General features: G+C 44.5%; 1 protein-coding gene and 1 long non-coding RNA gene across 3 annotated transcripts in view; one reads left to right on the top strand and one right to left on the bottom strand.

Annotated features, from left to right (window-relative positions):
• The first annotated feature begins 5162 nt into the window (after positions 1–5162).
• On the top strand, positions 5163–8240 carry LOC307223149. Its single transcript, XR_013841992.1, has 2 exons — positions 5163–5335; positions 6597–8240. It is a non-coding gene; the product is annotated as an uncharacterized lncRNA (long non-coding RNA).
• Positions 8241–18011: 9771 nt separating this feature from the next.
• ZC3H18 (zinc finger CCCH-type containing 18) overlaps positions 18012–19505 on the bottom strand; it is a 60568-nt gene continuing 59074 nt past the window's right edge. For both annotated transcript variants that reach the window (XM_079988745.1, XM_079988746.1), the window contains exon 19: positions 18012–18945. In XM_079988745.1, coding sequence (XP_079844871.1) covers positions 18741–18945 — 205 coding nt within the window. In that variant the 3' untranslated portion in view covers positions 18012–18740. The remainder of the gene's footprint in view (positions 18946–19505) is intronic.

The following is a 19505-nucleotide window of genomic DNA, read 5'->3' as shown; positions in this document are numbered from 1 at the left end:
TTTAAGTTTTGAATCCACGTGGGTTCAAAGGGGGAAAAACCTTAGGAAACTAACTTGCAATTCACAGCCCACCTGGCCTGGCACACCACCTCAGCCAAGAACTTCTTTGAAACCATTATGCTTGTGCTTCTGTTCTTGTTGCGAGTATAGTTAGCGATATTAAATAATGTTTTTTATTTTCTGTTTGGAATCTGTAAGAGATGTGCCAACTTTTGTTTTGAATACCCTTTCTTTTTAATAAATTTGGAAAAAGGATTTTTCTCCTGCCTTTGTCTTTTATGCCTTTCTGCCGGGGAAGCTGAACCAGTGCCTAATCTACTTAGTCACCTACCAGAGCCTGTTGGATTTCTGTCTGTGTCACGGTAAAGTGACATAGAGTGGGGTAGTCTGGTAAAGACTGAAGAGTAACCTCCTTCCTTGGGTTACTCTTTGGGGACTGTTCTGGAAATAAGGGGGTGGTGGCAGCAAACTACTGTTTGGTTTTGTGTTTTGAAAAAAGCTTTTGTGTGCTTGTCTCTTTTCCTGCCGGGTCCTGCCGGATTTGGAGGACGGGTTGGAGAGGTGGAGAGCGCGTGTGAATTCTACACATCCTCTTGCTTTAACACTTTAACACTAATCACTGTTCTGTTAGTCACTGTTATGCTTAGTTCTTTAATATCACTGTTATGATAGTCACTGAAATATTTACCCTACTTTGTGGGCCCTTTCGGACTGGTGTTTTATTATGTGTGTATTCTGCAAAATATTCTTGACACAAACAATAATCGATGTCCGGAGAGGCTCTAGCACAGCAAAAGTGGGACAAAAAATAAACCAGAACATTTGTGGTATTAACATTATAGGAATTCAGCAGGAAGTTATGGGACATGCACTGATTGGAAGCAAAGCAGTATATCCGACCCCAACTCCTGAAGGCAAAGACAGTATTGAAAGAGGGGTTGCATATAACCACCCTGATCCTAACACGAGCACAATCATGACTGCACAATATTTATCCCTGCAGAAGGAAAGGCAACACATCACTTTTCCTTTTAAAAAACCAGGTGGAATATTCTAAGGGGGAATATAGGAGGATTGAAATAATGTCTCTGCCTTCACCATTCATTTACTCCTCCTTTCATTTTTTTAAAAAAATATTTATTTATTGCCCACTTTTTTTCTCAAAGGACCTCAAGGTGGCGTGCATAGTTTTCCTCCTCCCTTTTTATACCCACAACAACGATGTGAGGTAGGCTAAGCTGAGAGTCAGTGACTGATTGAGTAGGGATTTGAACAGTGTTAGAAACTGAGATATGAAAGCTAGCAGCTAAATGGCACCTTAAACCTAGGCTATGGGCGCAACAATGGAATGTCTAAGCACGCTTTTTTATAACGAAAATACAAAGCTGAAAAAGAATGAACTGCATCTAAAATATTACGTTCATTTTTCACAGGATCTAGTCCTTCCCCTGCCCACCCCCCTAATATTCTTAACAGGGTCTCTTCTCCAGTCTTCAGATTAGCTGGAAGTGGGGAGGCAGAAAAAGGTCCTCCTTTCCTTCAACTCTGCAGTTTTAATCTGAAATCTTAGGCACAGTACTGCGCTCAGAGCTCAGAAACTGCTCGCACTAATGAAATTCCCTGTCACAAAATGCACCTAGAACAATGGGAGTTTTGAACACTGGATTTGAACCCTAGCCTCCCAAGTTCTCATCCAACACTCTTACCACTACATCACACTTGTGATAAAAATGCAATGAATAAATAAATAAATACATTGATCACCCATGGAAAGTATTTTCTTCCACTGTCTCATAGATTTTATCCTGATGGTCAGTTCTTTATGCTTCTTTGAAACTCTGAAATGCAAATATGCAAGTGAAAAAAGTTGGATTCTCAAACCAGGGAATTGTGTGAGACTTTCCATCCTCTGCGTGAAAGGGGTTTTTGGGTTTTTTTGGTTACAGTTTGTATTTTTCCAACAAGCCCATTTTCAGTTTCTCTATGAGTGTCTTTTTTTTTTTTTTTTTGCAAAACAGGTTTGTTCGTTCATTGATGTTTGATAGGTCCATATTTGCTCAGTTAGCTCATTCATTTATTCACATTTTATTCCATTGTTGGCTTGTGTTGTGGGAAAACAAACACATCTGCAAGGACACATGAAAGCCACTGCGGTGATGGGCACTGTCTTTCAGCCTAATCAATGTCGTGGGGCTGCATTGTGAGGTCAGACTTGGGAAGGCAGAACCACATCCACCATTCTGATCTCCTCAGAGGAAAGGCAGGACATAAATGAAATAAATAAGCAAAAGAAATATAGAATGGCCAGGCTAGATTGGAGCAAAGGCCTGCCTAGTACAGGGTCCTATTCCCAATGCTGGCAAGCAGGGCAGAAAGACAACAGCCCTCCCTATTGTTTGAATTCCAGTAGCTGGCATTCAAAGGTAGACTGCTTCTGAGTGTGGATGCTCCATACGCACTGACAGACTTGTTCTCCATTTTTTTTATCCTGGTAGAAAGTGACCGGGGTCCACTTTCCAGTAGCAGGTGAAACCTGACCCCCACACAATAGCAGGTGAAACCTGACCCACACACAATAACACACTTTAAATACACAAATAATAATACAGAAATAGAAACACATGTATTTATTTTTTAGTAATTTCGCTTGAAGTTCACCTTCCTTTTCTCCAAAGGCTCCCCCCTCCCAATGGTTGTAAATATCTATTTCTTTTTGACATCCATTGTGGATTAATGTGGTGTAAAACACAATAACTCTGAAACGTTACCATATCCAATAACAAGGCAGCCATGAATAAATTCAGTGTTATAGATTGGACATGGGACACGGCTAATTCCTTATTCAGAAGGGTGCATTCTATCTAGCTTCATAGACATTATAAACAATAATGTTTCAACGACAATACATTATAAGTCATCTGGCATTGTAGATTATCTTTGCTTATGTGGCTCAATTTTACAGATGGTGAAAAACTAAGGCTTGGAGTGGGTAAGAAACTCTGCTCTAACTTTCCCTTCCCTTACTCATACTTTTTAGTCTACCCCAAGATGTTCATGGAAGAAGGGTAAAGGCTCACATATCCAGTGCTTCATTCCTCACAAATACACTTCTTTCTCTTGTCTGGGATCCAAAAGCATGACCAGTCAGATCCAAATGTATGATTGTAAAAAAACTAGACAGGTTAAGAGCTAAATATTTCCCCCACCTCATCCCCGGTCTGTAAAGCTCCTATTCTGCTTTCATTCAGTCACTTCAATGCTATTTCCCTCAAATCTGATCTTTCTATCCCAAAAGTTAGTGGTGACCAGACGGGTTTCAGAATGGGTGGAAAAGGAAAACTGAAATGATTGAAGTATTCCATTCTAAACTGAGGCAACTAGTACGTTCTCAGTTTCTCAGTGCTTATCTTGTTTATCAAGGCAGCCACTCTGCAATGTGGGCTGCCAACGTTCCAATTGTACAGATGGAAAAGACAGGGATATTGGGATTTGTTATCTGCCCTTCAGTCAAGAGTTCCAAGGTGGCAAAAAATGGTATTAAAAATTGCAGTCAGCTAAGGAAATGTGAGACAAAATTAACCAACCAGCACCGTAAAATTGGTAACAATCACAAATAAAGCAGGTAGCAGAAACAAAAATAAAAATAAAAGTGTATGTATAGCTGCAGATATAGAAATGACGGCTATAACTTAATGGAAATGCAGAGCATCTCACTGTAAGGAGAGAAGGTTGTGACCATTCAGTATACATTTAAAGTGGCATCGTGCCACTTTAAACAGGCATGGCTTTCCGCCAAAGAATCCCAGGGATTGTGGCATGTTAAGGGTGCTGAGAGTTAGAAGACCCCTCTTTCCCCTCACAGCTACAATTTCCAGAGTGGTTTAACTGTCAATCCCTCTTCCCAAGGAACTCTGGGAATTGTAGTTCTGTGAGAGGAGGGAGAAGGGCAGCCTAACAACACTCAGCACCCCTAACACACTATACTTCCCAGGATTCTTTGGGGGAAGCAAGCAATGCCTGCTTGAAGTGGCATCGTAGCAATTTAACTGTATGGCACAGAGGCGGCCTTGGCGAGCTATGTCTGTTGCTCACTGCGGATGTGGGCAAGGCGCTTAGGCGGAGTCCTTTGGCAGAGACAGTGTGGTGTAGAGGTTTGAGCACCAAACTTTGGGGAAAGTGACACCACAGGAAGCTGCCTTATATCAAGTCCAACTATTGCTCTATACCAGTGGTTCTCAACCTGTGGGTCCCCAGATGTTGTTGGACTACAACTCCCATCCCTAGCTGGCAAGGCCAGAGCTCAGGGATGATGGGAGTTGTAGTCCAACAACATCTGGGGACCCACAGGTTGAGAACCGCTGCTCTATACGCTTCACTGCTGTCTCTCCAGGGTTTCAGGCGGGGGCCATTTCCAGGATGCCACCTGGGATTGACCCTGGGACCTTCCTCATGCAAAACAGGCACTGAGCCACGGCCCTTCCTTCCTTCCTTCCTTCCTGCAACACACCCACCCCGCTCCCTCCGCAGCCGCTTGCTTGAAGCGGCTCCCGCATTGCGGTTCGCATGTGATCCCGCTCGCCGGCCGTCACTCCGTTTCCTGGATCAGGTTGTCGTGTGGCGTCAGAGAAGAGCCTGCAGAGACAGGCCAGGCCGCTGCGCAAGGGGTTAATGCTGTGCTCGGGCGGTGACGAAATTAGGTGAGAGTTCAGCTGGAGCCGCAGCAGGTGGTTGAACTCTCTTGGGTCACGGGATCCTCGCAAACCGGCTGCGCAAGGCGCGGCGCACTCTCTCCGGCTGCGTCGTTCCTCGGCCTCAGTGTGTCATTCGCCTCTCCAGTGGGCGCGTCACATGCTCCCGCCAGGCCGGCTCAGGGGAAAGCCCCTCCACGTGGCCCGGCCCCGCTCCATTCCGTCGCAGTTCAGCCCCAAGTCATGAGGAAGAAGGCGGCGTCCAGGGCTCGTGATTGCAAAGGATGGCGCGCATCCGAAGAGATTCGGAGCCTCCCAGTTCTAAATATGCTTAACCTCGTGACCTCTTTCATGGAGGAGATACTCGCGCTCTCGGCACCCGCTCTCCTCCGTTTGCAAGATGGAGAATGACAACATAGGCCTACCGTGCAGGGCTGTTGTGAGCAAAACCATGTGTGTGAAGTGCTTGGAACGCCGTGCTGGGCCTGGATCAGGCCAAAGAGGGCCCAGCATCCTGTTCTGGCAGTGGCCACCCAGATGCCCCATGGGGAAGTCCACAAGCAGGACCTGAGTGCACCATCAGCTCTCCCCCATTTGTGATTCCCAGCAACAGGTGTTCCGATACATACTGCCTCCCAACAGTGGAGGTAACAAGTGAATAATAATACTGTAATAATAGTAATTATTATTATTATTATGTATTTTTATCTATCTGTGCAATCAGGAGGGTCAAAACAAACTACAACTGTGTCACTATAATTTGCTTTTAAATTCTTCTGCTCTTCTTGTTAGTTTCTGTAAACTGCTCAAAGCGATAGACAATAATTTTAAAAACCCCAGTATAAAGCAAGGGCTAATAAGGTTAAGAACCTTGCTTCAGGATAAGAACAGAAATCGCGCGGCAGTGGAGTGACAGCAGCAGGAGGCCCCATTAGCTAAAGTGGTGCTTCAGGTTAAGAACAGTTTCAGGTTAAGAACGGACCTCTGGAACGAATTAAGTACGTAACCCGAGGTACCACTGTCCAGTGTAATCCCATTCCTGTTTCTCAGAACTAAGTCCTAGTCCATCCATCTCAGTGGCTGCTCCCAGACTTTGGAACTTTTCTTAGAGAAACAAGACTGGCTCCTTTTCCATCCACCTGCAGGTGAAGACTGTTTTAAATTTTGCAGGGTATTGGGAACTGGCTGCTTTTAAGGAAAGGGCTTTTAAGAGTGCTGTGCTGTTTTTATCTGTATTTTAATGGGTTTGTTTTTATATCCATTTAACTTTGCTATATTTTAAATCCTTTTTAAGCATCAGCTTTTATATATGTTGTTAGCTTTCTGCGTTTTATTCATGTTTGCTTTAATTTTTGTGAGCCACCTTGAGTCCTGGTTCTGGGAGAAAGGCGGGATATAAATAATAAAATAATAATAACAATTCTGTGGGTCTTCTGGGTAAGTGAGGTTAGGATTGCAGCCTTTGCCATGGAGGGTGGAGGGAATCTTAGATTTGGATGGAACTTCAAAGGTTACCTTGTCCAATCTCTTACCAGTGCAGGGAATCCATGACACCAATCTCCCTGTTGGGTGGTCTGCTCAACAACTTCTGAGAAAGAAGAGGGCCACCACTTTGGTGGTGAATAAGGGCGAGTTACCCAACCGTTCATAAGAACATTATTTAATAACCACTCAGGCTTCCGCTCTCTCTCTTTTGATGACTTGCAGACTATGTGAGAATAAATTAGCACCTGGTCATGTGGTTTATTCATTCATTGAGAATGTTATCTTGATCACCAAGTACTAATTGCGTATTAATTAGGAAGCAGAGCCATTTGAGCAAGAAATTGGGATGGGCTTTTGTAACGTATCTGATAGAATGTTTTGTAATGTATTTGATAGAATGCTTATTTTGTTTATGTCTCTGAGGCAATCACTGGCTTGAAAATCAGCAAGTTCCACTTGAAAAAAAAACTTCACTTGGACCTTCTGGTGCCACTTCAAATGGATTATGAAATGTTATCATTTCTGTGCTTCTGGGAATCAGTGATTCTGTTCTGAAATCCCACCTGCAGTAGGTTCCATCTCTCAACATGGAATTGTGAATTCCCATCCTCAGATTTTAGTTTGTTACTGCATGAAAAGTTTGAACAGCTATGTTCACTATTGTGCTTCATAAAATAAAATAAAATCGTTTTGCTTCCATAGCTTTCAACTCAGAATACATGTCAGACACAGTAGGCTTTCCTTTTCTCTGCAACCTTATATTAAAAGCATTCAGATGCTCTGTGATATCAGGAAAGGCAAATCAAAAATCCATTTGGAGTCAGAAAGTAGTACTTCTCGACCTTGTATTCTGCCCATGAGTAAAACATCAATTTCATAAAAAGACTAAAATACCACCTGAGGAATACTAAGCCACCTGACTTCTGCATGGAGCAACAGATCTCCGTATTCTGCTTTTATCTCTGAGAGAATTTTTTTTTTGAAACTGACAGTAATCAAGGCCATGATGCCATAAGTGATTAACACTGGATACAACCAACATACATCACACTGGGAGAATCTTACTGCAGAAGGCTTGCTAGTGGATGATGCAGTGAAATTGCACGGGATGTGTGCCATTTAATTTCATTGTCTCTTGACTGATTCTTGCAGCTGCACCAGTTTTACTTTCCACCAAGTTTCTTGCACCATCAGTAGCAATGCCTCTCAAGTTATACCAACTGAGACAAGATTTTCTACTGATTCACACACATTCAAGAATGGATTTGCTGCAGTGCTCTCAACTCTTCTATAATTCTGAAGTTGCAAGATATCCTGCTGCTAAAAATAGTAGTTGAGCAGTGTCTATAATGTTACTGTGGTACCTCGGGTTACATACGCTTCAGGTTACATACGCTTCAGGTTACAGACTCCGCTAACAGAAATCGTGCTCCGGCGGCGTGGCAGCAGGAGGAGGCCCCATTAGCTAAAGTGGTGCTTCAGGTTAAGAACAGTTTCAGGTTAAGAACGGATCTCTGGAACGAATTAAGTACTTAACCCAAGGTACCACTGTATTGTTCTCAGCTAATGCCAAAGAAAACTATTCAAAAGTTTTTGCCTTGTCCTTGATTTAGCAATAGTTAATAGTCCATTTGTGTGCAATTTTTTGTTTATTTTAAACAGTGCTGCCATTTGCAGACATCTTACAAAATGTTTAGCAGAGTAACAGTCGCAGGGGTTCAATATAATCTTTGAATACGTAAAATATAAAAAGTGTAACTTCAGGGGCCAAGAGAATCATAGAATTAAAGAGTTGGAAGTGATACCAAGGGTCATCTACCATGGGTAGGCAAACTAAGGCCCGGGGCCCAGATCCGGCCCAATTGCCTTCTAAATCTGGCCCGCAGATGGTCTGGGAATCAGCGTGTTTTTACATTAGTAGAATGTGTCCTTTTATTTAGAATATATCTCTGGGTTATTTGTGGGGCCTGCCTGGTGTTTTTACATGAGTAGAATGTGTGCTTTTATTTAAAACGCATCTCTGGGTTATTTGTGGGGCATAGGAATTCGTTCATTCCCCGCCCCCCCCCAATATAATCCGGCCCCCTCAAGGTCTGAGGGACAGTGGACCAGCTCCCTGCTGAAAACGTTAGCTGACCCCAACCCCTTGCAATGCAGGAATCACAACTAGATTATTGGGTTCAGACTACATGTGAGGCAGAAACTGTATTTTAGTGCTCAGATTTACTCTTTCTACCCTGTGCAGGTAGCCTGATGTTGCTTCTGGATGGCTGCTTATGTACTGTCTCTCAAGTTTGAACCTGATATGTCAAGCCTTGCAGCTGGGAACAGTGGTGTGATGGGAGGCAGGGATTAGCTCTTCCCTTTCCTGATGTGTTCCCAATGAACAGGCTATCAGCAAAAAAGCACAGGCTAAGAAGAATTAAAAATTGGATAAAAAAAATCTGAGGATCACCTGGCAGAGCAGAGTTGCAGTCCTATGTAAATGGACTTTTACTGGGCTCTATGTGTTTATTCAGAAATGAAGTTTAAATCTACAGGTGGTTAAAAGGTAAAGGGACCCCTGACCATTAGGTCCAGTTGTGGCTGACTCTGGGGTTGCAGCGCTCATCTCACTTTATTGGCTGAGGGAGCTGGCGTACAGCCTCCGGGTCATGTGGCCAGCATGACTAAGCCGCTTCTGGCACAACCAGAGCAGCGCACAGAAATGCCGTTTACCTTCCCGCCGGAGTGGTACCTATTTATCTACTTGAGCTTTGACATGCTTTCGAACTGCTAGGTTGCCAGGAGCAGGAACCAAGCAATGGATTTGAACTGCCAACCTTCTGATCGGCAAGTCCTAGGCTCTGTGGTTTAACCCACAGCGCCACCTGCTGTGATGGTTAGGTCTCATTAAAAATAATAATTGGGGGTTTCCCTCCATGTGAGAGCAAAAAGGGGTGCATAGGCAGAGCGTGAGTGTGTTGGAAAGAGCAGCTTCCCACCTAGGAAAAGAGGATATTCCATTGCTATAAAGTTGGCTCCAAAAACATATGCAGGGTATACATATGCAACACTGCCAGCCAGCTCAGTCATGGGATGAGGAGCAAAGTGGCAGCTGGGCAGGGTGATGGTGGGGACGGCAGGTATAGGACATGAATGGAGGAAGGTGTGGAAAGGGGAATCCCACAAGCTTCCCTGCTCCATAGTATGTTTTCCTATGTACGTGGAAAATCCAGAGAAATTAATGCATTCTCCTAGCCAATACTCTAAAGCCTATAGAGTTCTGAGTATGCATTGGAGCCTGGCGCATCATCAGCTAATTAATCAGTCTATTCGTTAATTGGCAATAACCAGCTAGCGATCGGAGTGGTTATGAAGCATCATAAAATTTATTTGGAGCTTGCATACAATAGAAAGGAGTCAGGGATGCATGAAACACAGGTATTATACCACTTTTTTCAAAAAGGGGGGAAAGGAAAGGGTTGTAACTGGATCTTAAATAAGAGATTGCCCAACGCCCTGATTCGGTGCAGTAAATTGCACAGTCTAGCAAGCTCTGAGGGCTTGCACGGAAGCATCCTTCCACCCCACCGCTGCCCCGCCTCTTGACAATTCTTATGCAAGAAAAGGCTCGCCTGGTATGTGTCTGCCTTTTGTTAACAGGCAGAACACGCCAACGAGTGAACAAAGGCACCTAGGGGAAAACCAAGGCCGGATAGGAGGAAAAGACAGCTCCCTGGGCCACCATCACATGCGCCGTCATGTTAACTCGTGATTTTAAAGGCCTGTGGCCTGGTGGCTTAGCTAAAGCACTGTGTACTGACTCCATATTGACTTTCTCAGAGTGCTTGGCCAGGGTCAGACCCCAAGGGAGGCCAAGGGAAGTAAGAGACTTCTGAAAAGTGCACTGAGTTTCAAAATCTCAGATAAAAGAAGTGACTTCTTCACATCATACAGTGCATAGTTAAACTATGGAGGCAGTGGCCGGCTTGGAAGACTTTTGTTGTTGTTGTTGTTTAGTCGTTTAGTCGTGTCTGACTCTTCGTGACCCCATGGACCAGAGCACGCCAGGCACCCCTGTCTTCCACTGCCTCCCGCAGTTTGGTCAAACTCATACTGGTAGCTTCGATAACACTGTCCAACCATCTCATCCTCTGTCATCCCCTTCTCCTTGTGCCCTCCATCTTTCCCAAGATCAGGGTCTTTTCCAGGGAGTCTTCTCTTCTCATGAGGTGGCCAAAGTATTGGAGCCTCAGCTTCACGATCTGTCCTTCCAGTGAGCACTCAGGGCTGATTTCCTTAAGAATGGATAGGTTTGATCTTCTTGCAGTCCATGGGACTCTCAAGAGTCTCCTCCAGCACCATAATTCAAAAGCATTTGAAGACTTTAGAAAAGGCAAATTCATGGAGGAGAAGGCTGTCAATGGTGCCTAACCCTGATGGCTATGCTCTGCCTCCACTGTTTGTCAGAGAGAGAGTGCTCAGGTCCTGCTTGTCGTCTTCCAACAGGCCTCTGGTTGGCCACTGTGAGAACAGAATGCTGAACTAGGTAGCCTGTTGATCCGATTCACTAGGGATCTTATTAGGGTCTGATTCTGTGTTCTACGTTGGGATGAGACTTGTTATGTTGATGAACCCTGGTTTGATCTGTAGCATCTCTACATGAGAAGATATTGAGCAGTGGAGCTTGGAACGAGCTTGAGAAATAGACAACAGCTTCACAGGTTCAAATAAAAGCATATTGTGTCTTAAACAGCCATGCAACAGGCAGACACGCAAAGGTGAAGCTTTGTCTACCACAGCATCTCTTCCTTGAGAAAGCTGCAGTTCTTTCATTCCCTTGCTGGCTAGAGAAGATACAACCAGGTGTGAGGAGCCTTTGAGCCCCCAGATGTTGCTGATCGACAACTCCCATCTTGCCTGTCCATTGGCCATACTGGCTGGGGCTGATGGGAGTTATTGTACAGAGGCTTTTGGAGGAGAGGACCAAAGGTTCTCTAACACCTGGTGTAACCCAGCGACATGTGGCTAGATGCTCTAGCTCTGCCCTGCTGAAACTAAAGGTAAAGGTAAAGGTACCCCTGCCCATTCAGGCCAGTCTTGCCAGACTCTAGGGTTGTGCGCTCATCTCACTCTAGAGGCCGGGAGCCAGCGCTGTCCGCAGACACTTCCGGGTCACGTGGCCAGCGTGACAAGCTGCATCTGGTGAGCCAGTGCAGCACACGGAACGCCGTTTACCTTCCCGCTGGTAAGCGGTCCCTATTTATCTTCTTGCACCCGGAGGTGCTTTCGAACTGCTAGGTTGGCAGGCGCTGGGACCGAACGATGGGAGCACACCCTGCCGCGGGGATTTGAACCGCCGACCATGCGATCATCAAGACCTAGGCGCTGAGGTTTTACCCACAGCGTCACCCGCGTCCCGCTACTTCAACTTAAATGTATGCACATTTAAGTTATGCACATTAAGTTGAAATGTATGCACATTAAGTTGAAACTACCTCAACAAATGTATGCACATTAAGTTGAAACTACCTCAACTTAAATGTATGCACATTATTCTCCTGCATTATCCCCCAAACCGTCCTGTTCACCCATGGTCTCCCCTGTGTTGCATTTGAAATTGCAAGACCCTCAGGACAGAGACCTGCATAAAATGCTATTATGTACAAAGTGCGTGCTACTTAAATAATAATCCAATTGCTGTGGCCGCCCGGATGTTATTAGCCCAGAGTTGGAAAGAAGCTAAAAGTCCCTACCAGAGAAGAATGGCAGACCAAGCTGATGGACTATGCTGAGATGGCAAAGCTGACTGGAAAACTCAGAAACCAAGAGGATAAAAACTTTATAAAAGAATGGGGAAAATTTATAAGTTACCTAGGAAACCACTGTAAGCAGAAGGAAACAAGAGCAGGATTTTGACTCACTTTTGGTATAAAAAATACTATGGACAATATGGTTTTATATAAAAATTAGAGTACGTGTGAATATGCAGTTGAAGATTCTTAAAATGAGACCGCATGGAGGGGATGGGGGGAAGTCCTGAGATTCGGAGAATTTATACAGGTATGTTTTTACTAATTTGTGTTTATTTGTATGTTGTATTTGTAAAACCAATAAGCATGATTTATAAAATAATAATAATCCAATTGCTGTGGAGGTAAAATGTCACTTTGATTTAGGGTTGGGGGGCAGGGAAGAGGTTCCTGATTACCCCAGGACCTGTTCATCACCTGGAGCCTCAGTATTAATGACTTAACACATGCAAAAGTTCTACTTTTTTCAGTATGGTGAACAGGTGAAGAGGACACTGTCCTTGCGTCACCGTCGTCTGTTGGGGCTGGTGGCCCTTGTGAGTGGTATAGCAGAAGGCAGAGAACCCAAACCGCAGGTGGAGCCAATGACAGGTAAAGCCGACCAACTCTGGATTTGTGCTTCTTGAAAATAAAATTGCTGTTATATAAATTGAGGGTTGGACTGCATTCAAAATAGCAGTGCATCGTTCTGGTCACCTCGCCTCAAAAAGGATATTGTAGAGTTGGAAAAGGTTCAGGAAAGAGCAATTAAAATGATCAAGGGTGTGGAGGGGAAGTTGCAGCATTTGGGACTATTTAGTCTAGAGAAAAGGTGAATAAGAGGTGACACAAAAGAAGTGTATAAAATTATGTATGGCACAGAGAAAGTGGATGGAGAAAGGTTTTTCTCCCTCGGAATGCCAGAACTAAAAGTGAACGTTGGAAGATTCAAGACAGATAAATGAAAGTCTTCCTTCACACAGAGCATAGTTAAACTACGGAACTTGCTTCCACAGGAGGCAGTGATGGCCACTAACTTGGCTGCCTTTATTTTTTTTTCCTTTTTTTTCTATTCTCATTTAAACTTTTTTTATTGAGTTTTTCACAAACAAACAACAAGAAAATAAAACAATCTTTTACAGTCAGCATTTTAAGCCATCATATTTACACTGCGTGTCCTCACGCCTCGACTTCCTTCCTTCCCTGCTTTGGTTTTCTTGAGATATATCCCCTCCTGTAGATTCTTATTCCCCTTCTATGCACATCACAGGAATTATGTTAACCCTGCCATAGTTTTTAAGCTTCTACAGTTTGTTCTTATATATGCCATAAATTTACCCCATTCTTCTTCAAACTTTGTCCCTTTTTGGTCTCTTATTCTATATGTCATTTTAGCTAATTCTGTATATTCAAAAAATTTAGCCTGCCATTCCATTACCGTGGGAGTCTCCTGTAGTTTCCATTTTTGAGCCACGAGTATTCTCGCTGCTGCAGTAGCATATTGAAATAATTTGTGATCTTCCTTTTTTACTTCCTTCCCTATTATCCCTAATAAAAACATTTCGGGTTTTTTAGGAAACATATACTTGGCTACCTTTAAAAGAGGAAATGACAAATTCATGTAGGACACAGCTGTCAATGTCTGTGCATAACCCTTGATGGCTATGCTCAGCCTCCACAGTCAAATGCTTCTGAGTGCCAGTTGCTGGAAACTCCAGGAGGCGTCCTGCGTGAGCATGGGTAGGCAAACTAAGGTCCGGGGCCCGGATCTGGCCCAATCGCCTTCTAAATCCGGCCTGCAGACGGTCTTGGAATCAGCATGTTTTCACATGAGTAGAATGTGTCCTTTTATTTAAAATGCATCTCTGGGTTATTTGTGGGGCCTACCTGGTGTTTTTACATGAGTAGAATGTGTGATTTTACTTAAAATGCATCTCTGGGTTATTTGTGGGGCATAGGAATTCATTCATCCCCCCCCCCAAATATAGTCCTGCACCCCACAAGGTCTGAGGGACAGTGGACCGGCTCCCTGCTGAAAAAGTTTGCTGACCCCTGTGCTTGAGGATTCCCACAGACATCAGCTTGGCCACTGCTGGACTAGATGGGCTACTGGCCTGATTCAGCCATTGGTTTTTCTTGTGTCCCCTGCTGAGAGCCATAAGGGCCACAGTGAAACTAAGGAGGATGAAGCAGACAGGCAGGGCGACCCCCTGGACTGGCTGTTAAGTAGGAAGACAGGCAGGTAGGGGAAGACTGAGGTTGGTGGTGATTGCCTTAATTGACCAGCCTCTGCTAGAAGAAGAGGCTTCATTCCAGTGGCTTTATTTGTCTTTACCCCTGCATGCCCAGCTCTCATCTTCTGTAGAGCTGCTCTCTCTCTCTCTCTCTCTCTCTCTCTCTCTCTCTCTCTCTCTCCCTCCCTCCCTCCCTCCCTCCCCTCTCCCCCCCCATCTCAAACAGAAACTTAAGGATTTGCGTGATTGTTGAAGCTGATGAACTGATAAGCACCGGAGCTGAACTTCCTCTTTGGTTTCCCATAGGAAGGAGGGACTCATCCAGGTCAGGGCTCTTCACTGCCAGCCCCTGAAGCTAACAGGCACCTTCAAGTGAGCTATTTCTGTTTACTGCAAGTGTCACTGGTGCAACGAGCCAATCAGGGCCCAGTAAAGGCTACACACCTCTTACATAAACAGACCCAGGGTGACACTGCCAGTTCCCTCTCCAGCATCAGGGGCATGTCTTATGTCCTGGGCTAGCTTGACACCTAAAGCCAAGGCCAGAACTCCAAAATTAAGCAAGAATGGAAAGGTCCCAGATAGCTGGCCAATACCTTTTGCCACAATATCAGTTTTTTAAATCATAGCCATCCTGTAGGCCCTGAGTATGAGGTCTATGCATGGATGTGCTTTAGTGGTCAAAACAGAGTCCCAGTTGCACACCTGCACCATCAACAGGTACATAAAATGCAGAAATTCAGCGGGTGCAGATTTGCTGATCAGAGCATCTCGTCGCCAGAAAGTGGGGGAAGAGAGTGCCTCTCCTCATTTAATTTCAGCTTAATAGGTATTGCTCCCAGGCAGGTACTCTCTGGGATAGTGGCAACCCTTAAGACTTTGGTGACATTAATGTTGCCCTACACAGCAAGGAGGACCACCTTATGTCCTCCAGATACTTATGGAAGAACATGAGCCTGAGTGGGTGGGTGGGTGATAAAAGTGATTGCAAGCAACTGGTATTCAGAGGCATCCTGCCCTCAGCAATGGGGATGGAAAATAGCCATTGTAGCAATCGATAGCCTTGTCCTCTGTTGCTCAGGTTTTTTTTAGCAAGTCCATAATCTTCTGCCCACTGAAAATGCAACTGTTACATAAGAGTACTAGACTATGGGCCCATCTTGTCCACTTTTCCTTTCCTGCCAGGGCCAGCTAGATGTCTCCAATGACACAATATTCTGCCCTTACAAAGGGACATAGAAAGCTGCCTTATTCCAAGTCAGACCACTGGTCCCTCTAGCTCAGTATTGTCTACACTGGCTGGCAACAGCTCTCCAGAGTTGCAGGCAAGTGGGATCCATTGGGGATTAAACCTGGGACCTTCTGGTGCAAGGCAGATGCTCTAACAGTGAGCTATGCCCCTTCCCCCAAATGAATACTGTTTTGTTAAATATATATTACTTATTTCCGGCTGTTCTTGTTTTTAGTGTTTAAGTCACTTTCAGTTTAATTATTTTGAGAAGCAGCAAATATCATAAGCTAATTGCTGGTGGAATTTGGTGCCATGTTGCAGAATACCAAAGCTTCCGGAAGAAGACAAGGCTATTGTATATCATATCTTGGGAGAGCCGGGTCTTAGCCTTGAGTGTGGAAAGCAAGACACAGGAAGAGTGCTTTGGCCTGACCCTACAGGTATCTCCTTATATTCCCTTGAGGTATTGTGCTGTTTTAAATATGTAAGCTTTTACGATGTTGTTTTAAACAGCTTTTTATTACAAGTGTTCAGTGTAATTTGGGAAGAGTCTCTGTAAGTGGCTTGTAATAAGCATAAGAACCAAAAACTGCATAAATACAAAAAGAATGCAGTTAAACCGAATAAAAATATAAAGCCCATAAACACCCACCCAAACTTCAGCACAGAAAATGGCAATTAACAGCTGAGCGTTTAGCATAATTCGTCAAATTACAAAGATACTTGTAGAACCAGAGGTGGATAGGTGAGGAGTGTGTTGAAAGGCTTAAGGGTACTTGAAGTGAGGTCAGCAGCTTTCTGGTCCCAAGATGTGGGTACTGACCTTTTCTCTTTTTTTGTGGGGCTAGGTGCGGGGGAATATCACTATTTGCGTCCCTTTGCTGCGTGACTAACATAAAATGGAGGTGTAACTGATTTCAAAGCACAGGTGATGCAATCTTGCCTGTTGGTCTGGCTTCAGGCATCAGTGACCAGTCCAGCGACTGGAAGTGTGTAAAACACACACACCCAAATTGCTGGTTTGATCAAGATAGGTTTAAAAAACTGACAAAAACCCTAAGATGACACATTTCTTTATCAGTGAAAGTTAATAGAAGGCCAGTGTGCGTGTCATGCTGACACGCAGGAGCTTTATTTACGTATTTCTCTGTCCGCCCCCCCCCCATGTCTATAGGCCTTTCTTCAATTCAAGCATCAGTTTCTACGTCTAAGACGTAGTCAAGGAGGGCAGATGGGAAGCAGAGCCTGGAAAGGGGTTAGATCAGTGGCCTGTGAAATGCCCTCTACAACTAACAGTGGCCTAAGGGGGAATTGGATGTTAATACTGGCTGCACAGTCAGTAGAAGCTCATGCCCATTAAAATGGGAGGCCACAGCTCCTTGAATAATCTTGCCCATAGAACACCCTGGTTGGATCGGAGTGAGTTGCCCTTCTAGTCCAGTATCTAGCTCCCCCCAGTGAAAAGCCAGATGCCTCCAGGAAGTCTACCAGCAGAGTTGGATGGCATCAGCCTTCTGCTGATGCTCTCCAGAAACTTGCATCCAGAAGTAGCAGACTGCCTCTGAAACTGGAGGTTTTACTTAACCCCCACCTGGCCTTCGTCAAGAATGTGTCTAATCCGCCTTTAAGGCCAGGGACCATGGCTACATCCTGTGGCTGCAAATTCCATAAATTAATTCTGCATCACATGACATATATTTGCTTAATCTGAGCTTACTTCTCTCCAGTTTTATTGACAATTTTCATAAGCAGTGACGTTATGTGAACAGTGATACTAACAGGTGTTTTATTGTGTGGTGAGCACAAGTGGGCTGGAGGACAATGATTCCTGTTTTTAAAATGTAAGGTCAGGGACAAGTGGTTGTCAATCCCCAGCCCTCTTTCTCCTCCTTTTCTGGAGTTCACAATTAGCTTCTGTGAGCTCCTGGGGACTGGAAGAAAATTGGGGGGATGAGGAAGGAAAAACAGGGGAAGCCAAACCATTTGAATGACCCAAAGATCCAGTTTAGTTAAGACGAAAAATTATGTGAGCGTGTCTAATTTGAAAGAGACCTTTAAAGACAGGAGTGGACAACTAGATTTCACTAATTGACTGGGTCATTTTCTCCTCCACCCCGTGAGCCAAGTTTGCAGGTCAGCTGGCCCACTTTCTTCTGCATGTTGTTTTGAAGGCCCATTGGGTTTTCTGAGGACCTGGCAGGGCTGTCTGCAAGCTCTGGTGATCAGCTCATTTGAGCACGTTAAGTTGGGGGGCAATCTTCCTTGCATAACAAAGCAGGGAAGAAGGCAGCTAAAATCTCCCAGAGATTTTTCAATCGCTTTTAAACAGTATTTTATTGATAGTTTTAATATTTTAAAGTTTTACTACAAAGTGGTATATTATTTTTGCTTTCCATCTCATGGGAGAAGGTACCTTTAACCTTTAGATATAACACTTTGATTTTGAGGGGGAATAAGCTCAAACCCACACATTTTTAAATTCCCTGCAAGAATTCCCAATCCACCCTTCATAGGAAATTTAAATGACTGATGGTGGGAGTTTACCAGGCATTCTGAGACAGGCCTGAGATGGCAACAAAGCACGTCAAAGAAGAGAAGCTGTTTATCAAAATACTTTATTTTCAGCATAACCCCTCAAAAAAAGAAAAGACCCCTCTTTTTAGACACACATCCTGACGAAACCTTTGCTTTTCCATTTTTTTTAATCAACGAAAACAATCTTTTGCTTAAAATAAAAAGACACATGGGATCTTCCGACCAGACTTCCATCAAGGATATCTATGCAACTGGTTTAGTTCTTGTGGGGGGTAAGGTGGAGAGGGGTGGGAAGAAGACAAACAAACAGAGGTGTAGTGGGTGGGTGGGGGGACATTTCCGGCAGATGACAGAGCGAGTTTTGGCTCTCTCTCCTTACACAGCATTATAGAACTGCATTGCTGAAGACACTCAACACACAGCAGGGCTAACTAAGGAAACACAACTTGTAGCTAGCAGTGGAGGACAGAGCAGAGAAGGCATCTGGACAGGGCTGCAGTTAAGAGTCCTCTGTGCATGATGGACATGGAAAAAACATCAACGTGGCTGCCTCCGCCACGGTGCCGGCAACGCGTGGGCTGGGGAGGTAACCGGAGGGAGCCGTCTTAGACCGCCAGAAGGGACGGGTGGGTGTTCAGCTGACAAAACTCTTCTCTTTTCAATTTATTATTTTTTTTAAAAAGGATCACAGCCAAAATAAAACTGAACTGCAAAATCCGAAGTGGCTGCTTGTATGTATGCTATTTATAAAAACACAGAGAGCAGTCTCTAATCCAGGCTGGACCAAGGCAGACTATACTTTCCCAGGGATCTTGGCTCGTTTGCGGGCAATGGCATCTTCCACAGCCTTCAACTGCTTCAGGAGCTCCTCCCGCCGTGACAATGTGCTGGACTTGCCTGATTTCGCAGCAGCAGCTGGGCCCCCGGGCTCAGCTGCTTTGCCTGGGATGCTTGTAACTTTGCTTGAACTCCTGGACTGCGGTGACAGCGGGCGCTTCCTGTGACAGAAAAAAAGACATAATGGTATGAAATGACCAGGAATGTAGGCCAGAGGCTCCAGGAAGAGCATCCTCTCCAAGTCCGTTAAAAAAAAAATCATTTACTCCTACGTGTATTTTGGAGTCACTTGCTGATGCTTATTTATTTTTATATTTATATCCCACCTTTCTTTCAAGGAGCTCAAGGCATCCATACAGGGCTTTCCCCCTCCCAATTTGTTCCCGGGTGCTAGTCCAACACTCTAACTAACCACTACATCGCTTTTCTGAACAGATACCCATCCAAAGAGTCTTACAATAGAAACAAAAAACAAAATAGTACAAAAACTGGGATTTCTTGATGCAGCCTATGCTAACTGCATGCAACATTTGAAATGGCAACCCAAAAGATCTGAGGGCACCAGGCTGAGGAGGGCTCCTTACACCCTGCACCCTCAGCTCTGATGGGTAGCAGCTCTCCATGTTCTGAAGCAGAGTTTACCCAGGTCTGCTTCTAACTGGAGAAACCATAGATTGTAACTACATGAAAAGTGGATGCTATATCACTGAGCTAGGGCCCT

This window comes from Podarcis cretensis (genome assembly GCF_951804945.1).
Source record: "Podarcis cretensis genome assembly, chromosome: 8".
NCBI lineage: Eukaryota > Metazoa > Chordata > Lepidosauria > Squamata > Lacertidae > Podarcis > Podarcis cretensis.
This window is presented reverse-complemented; position numbering and strand designations above follow the sequence as displayed.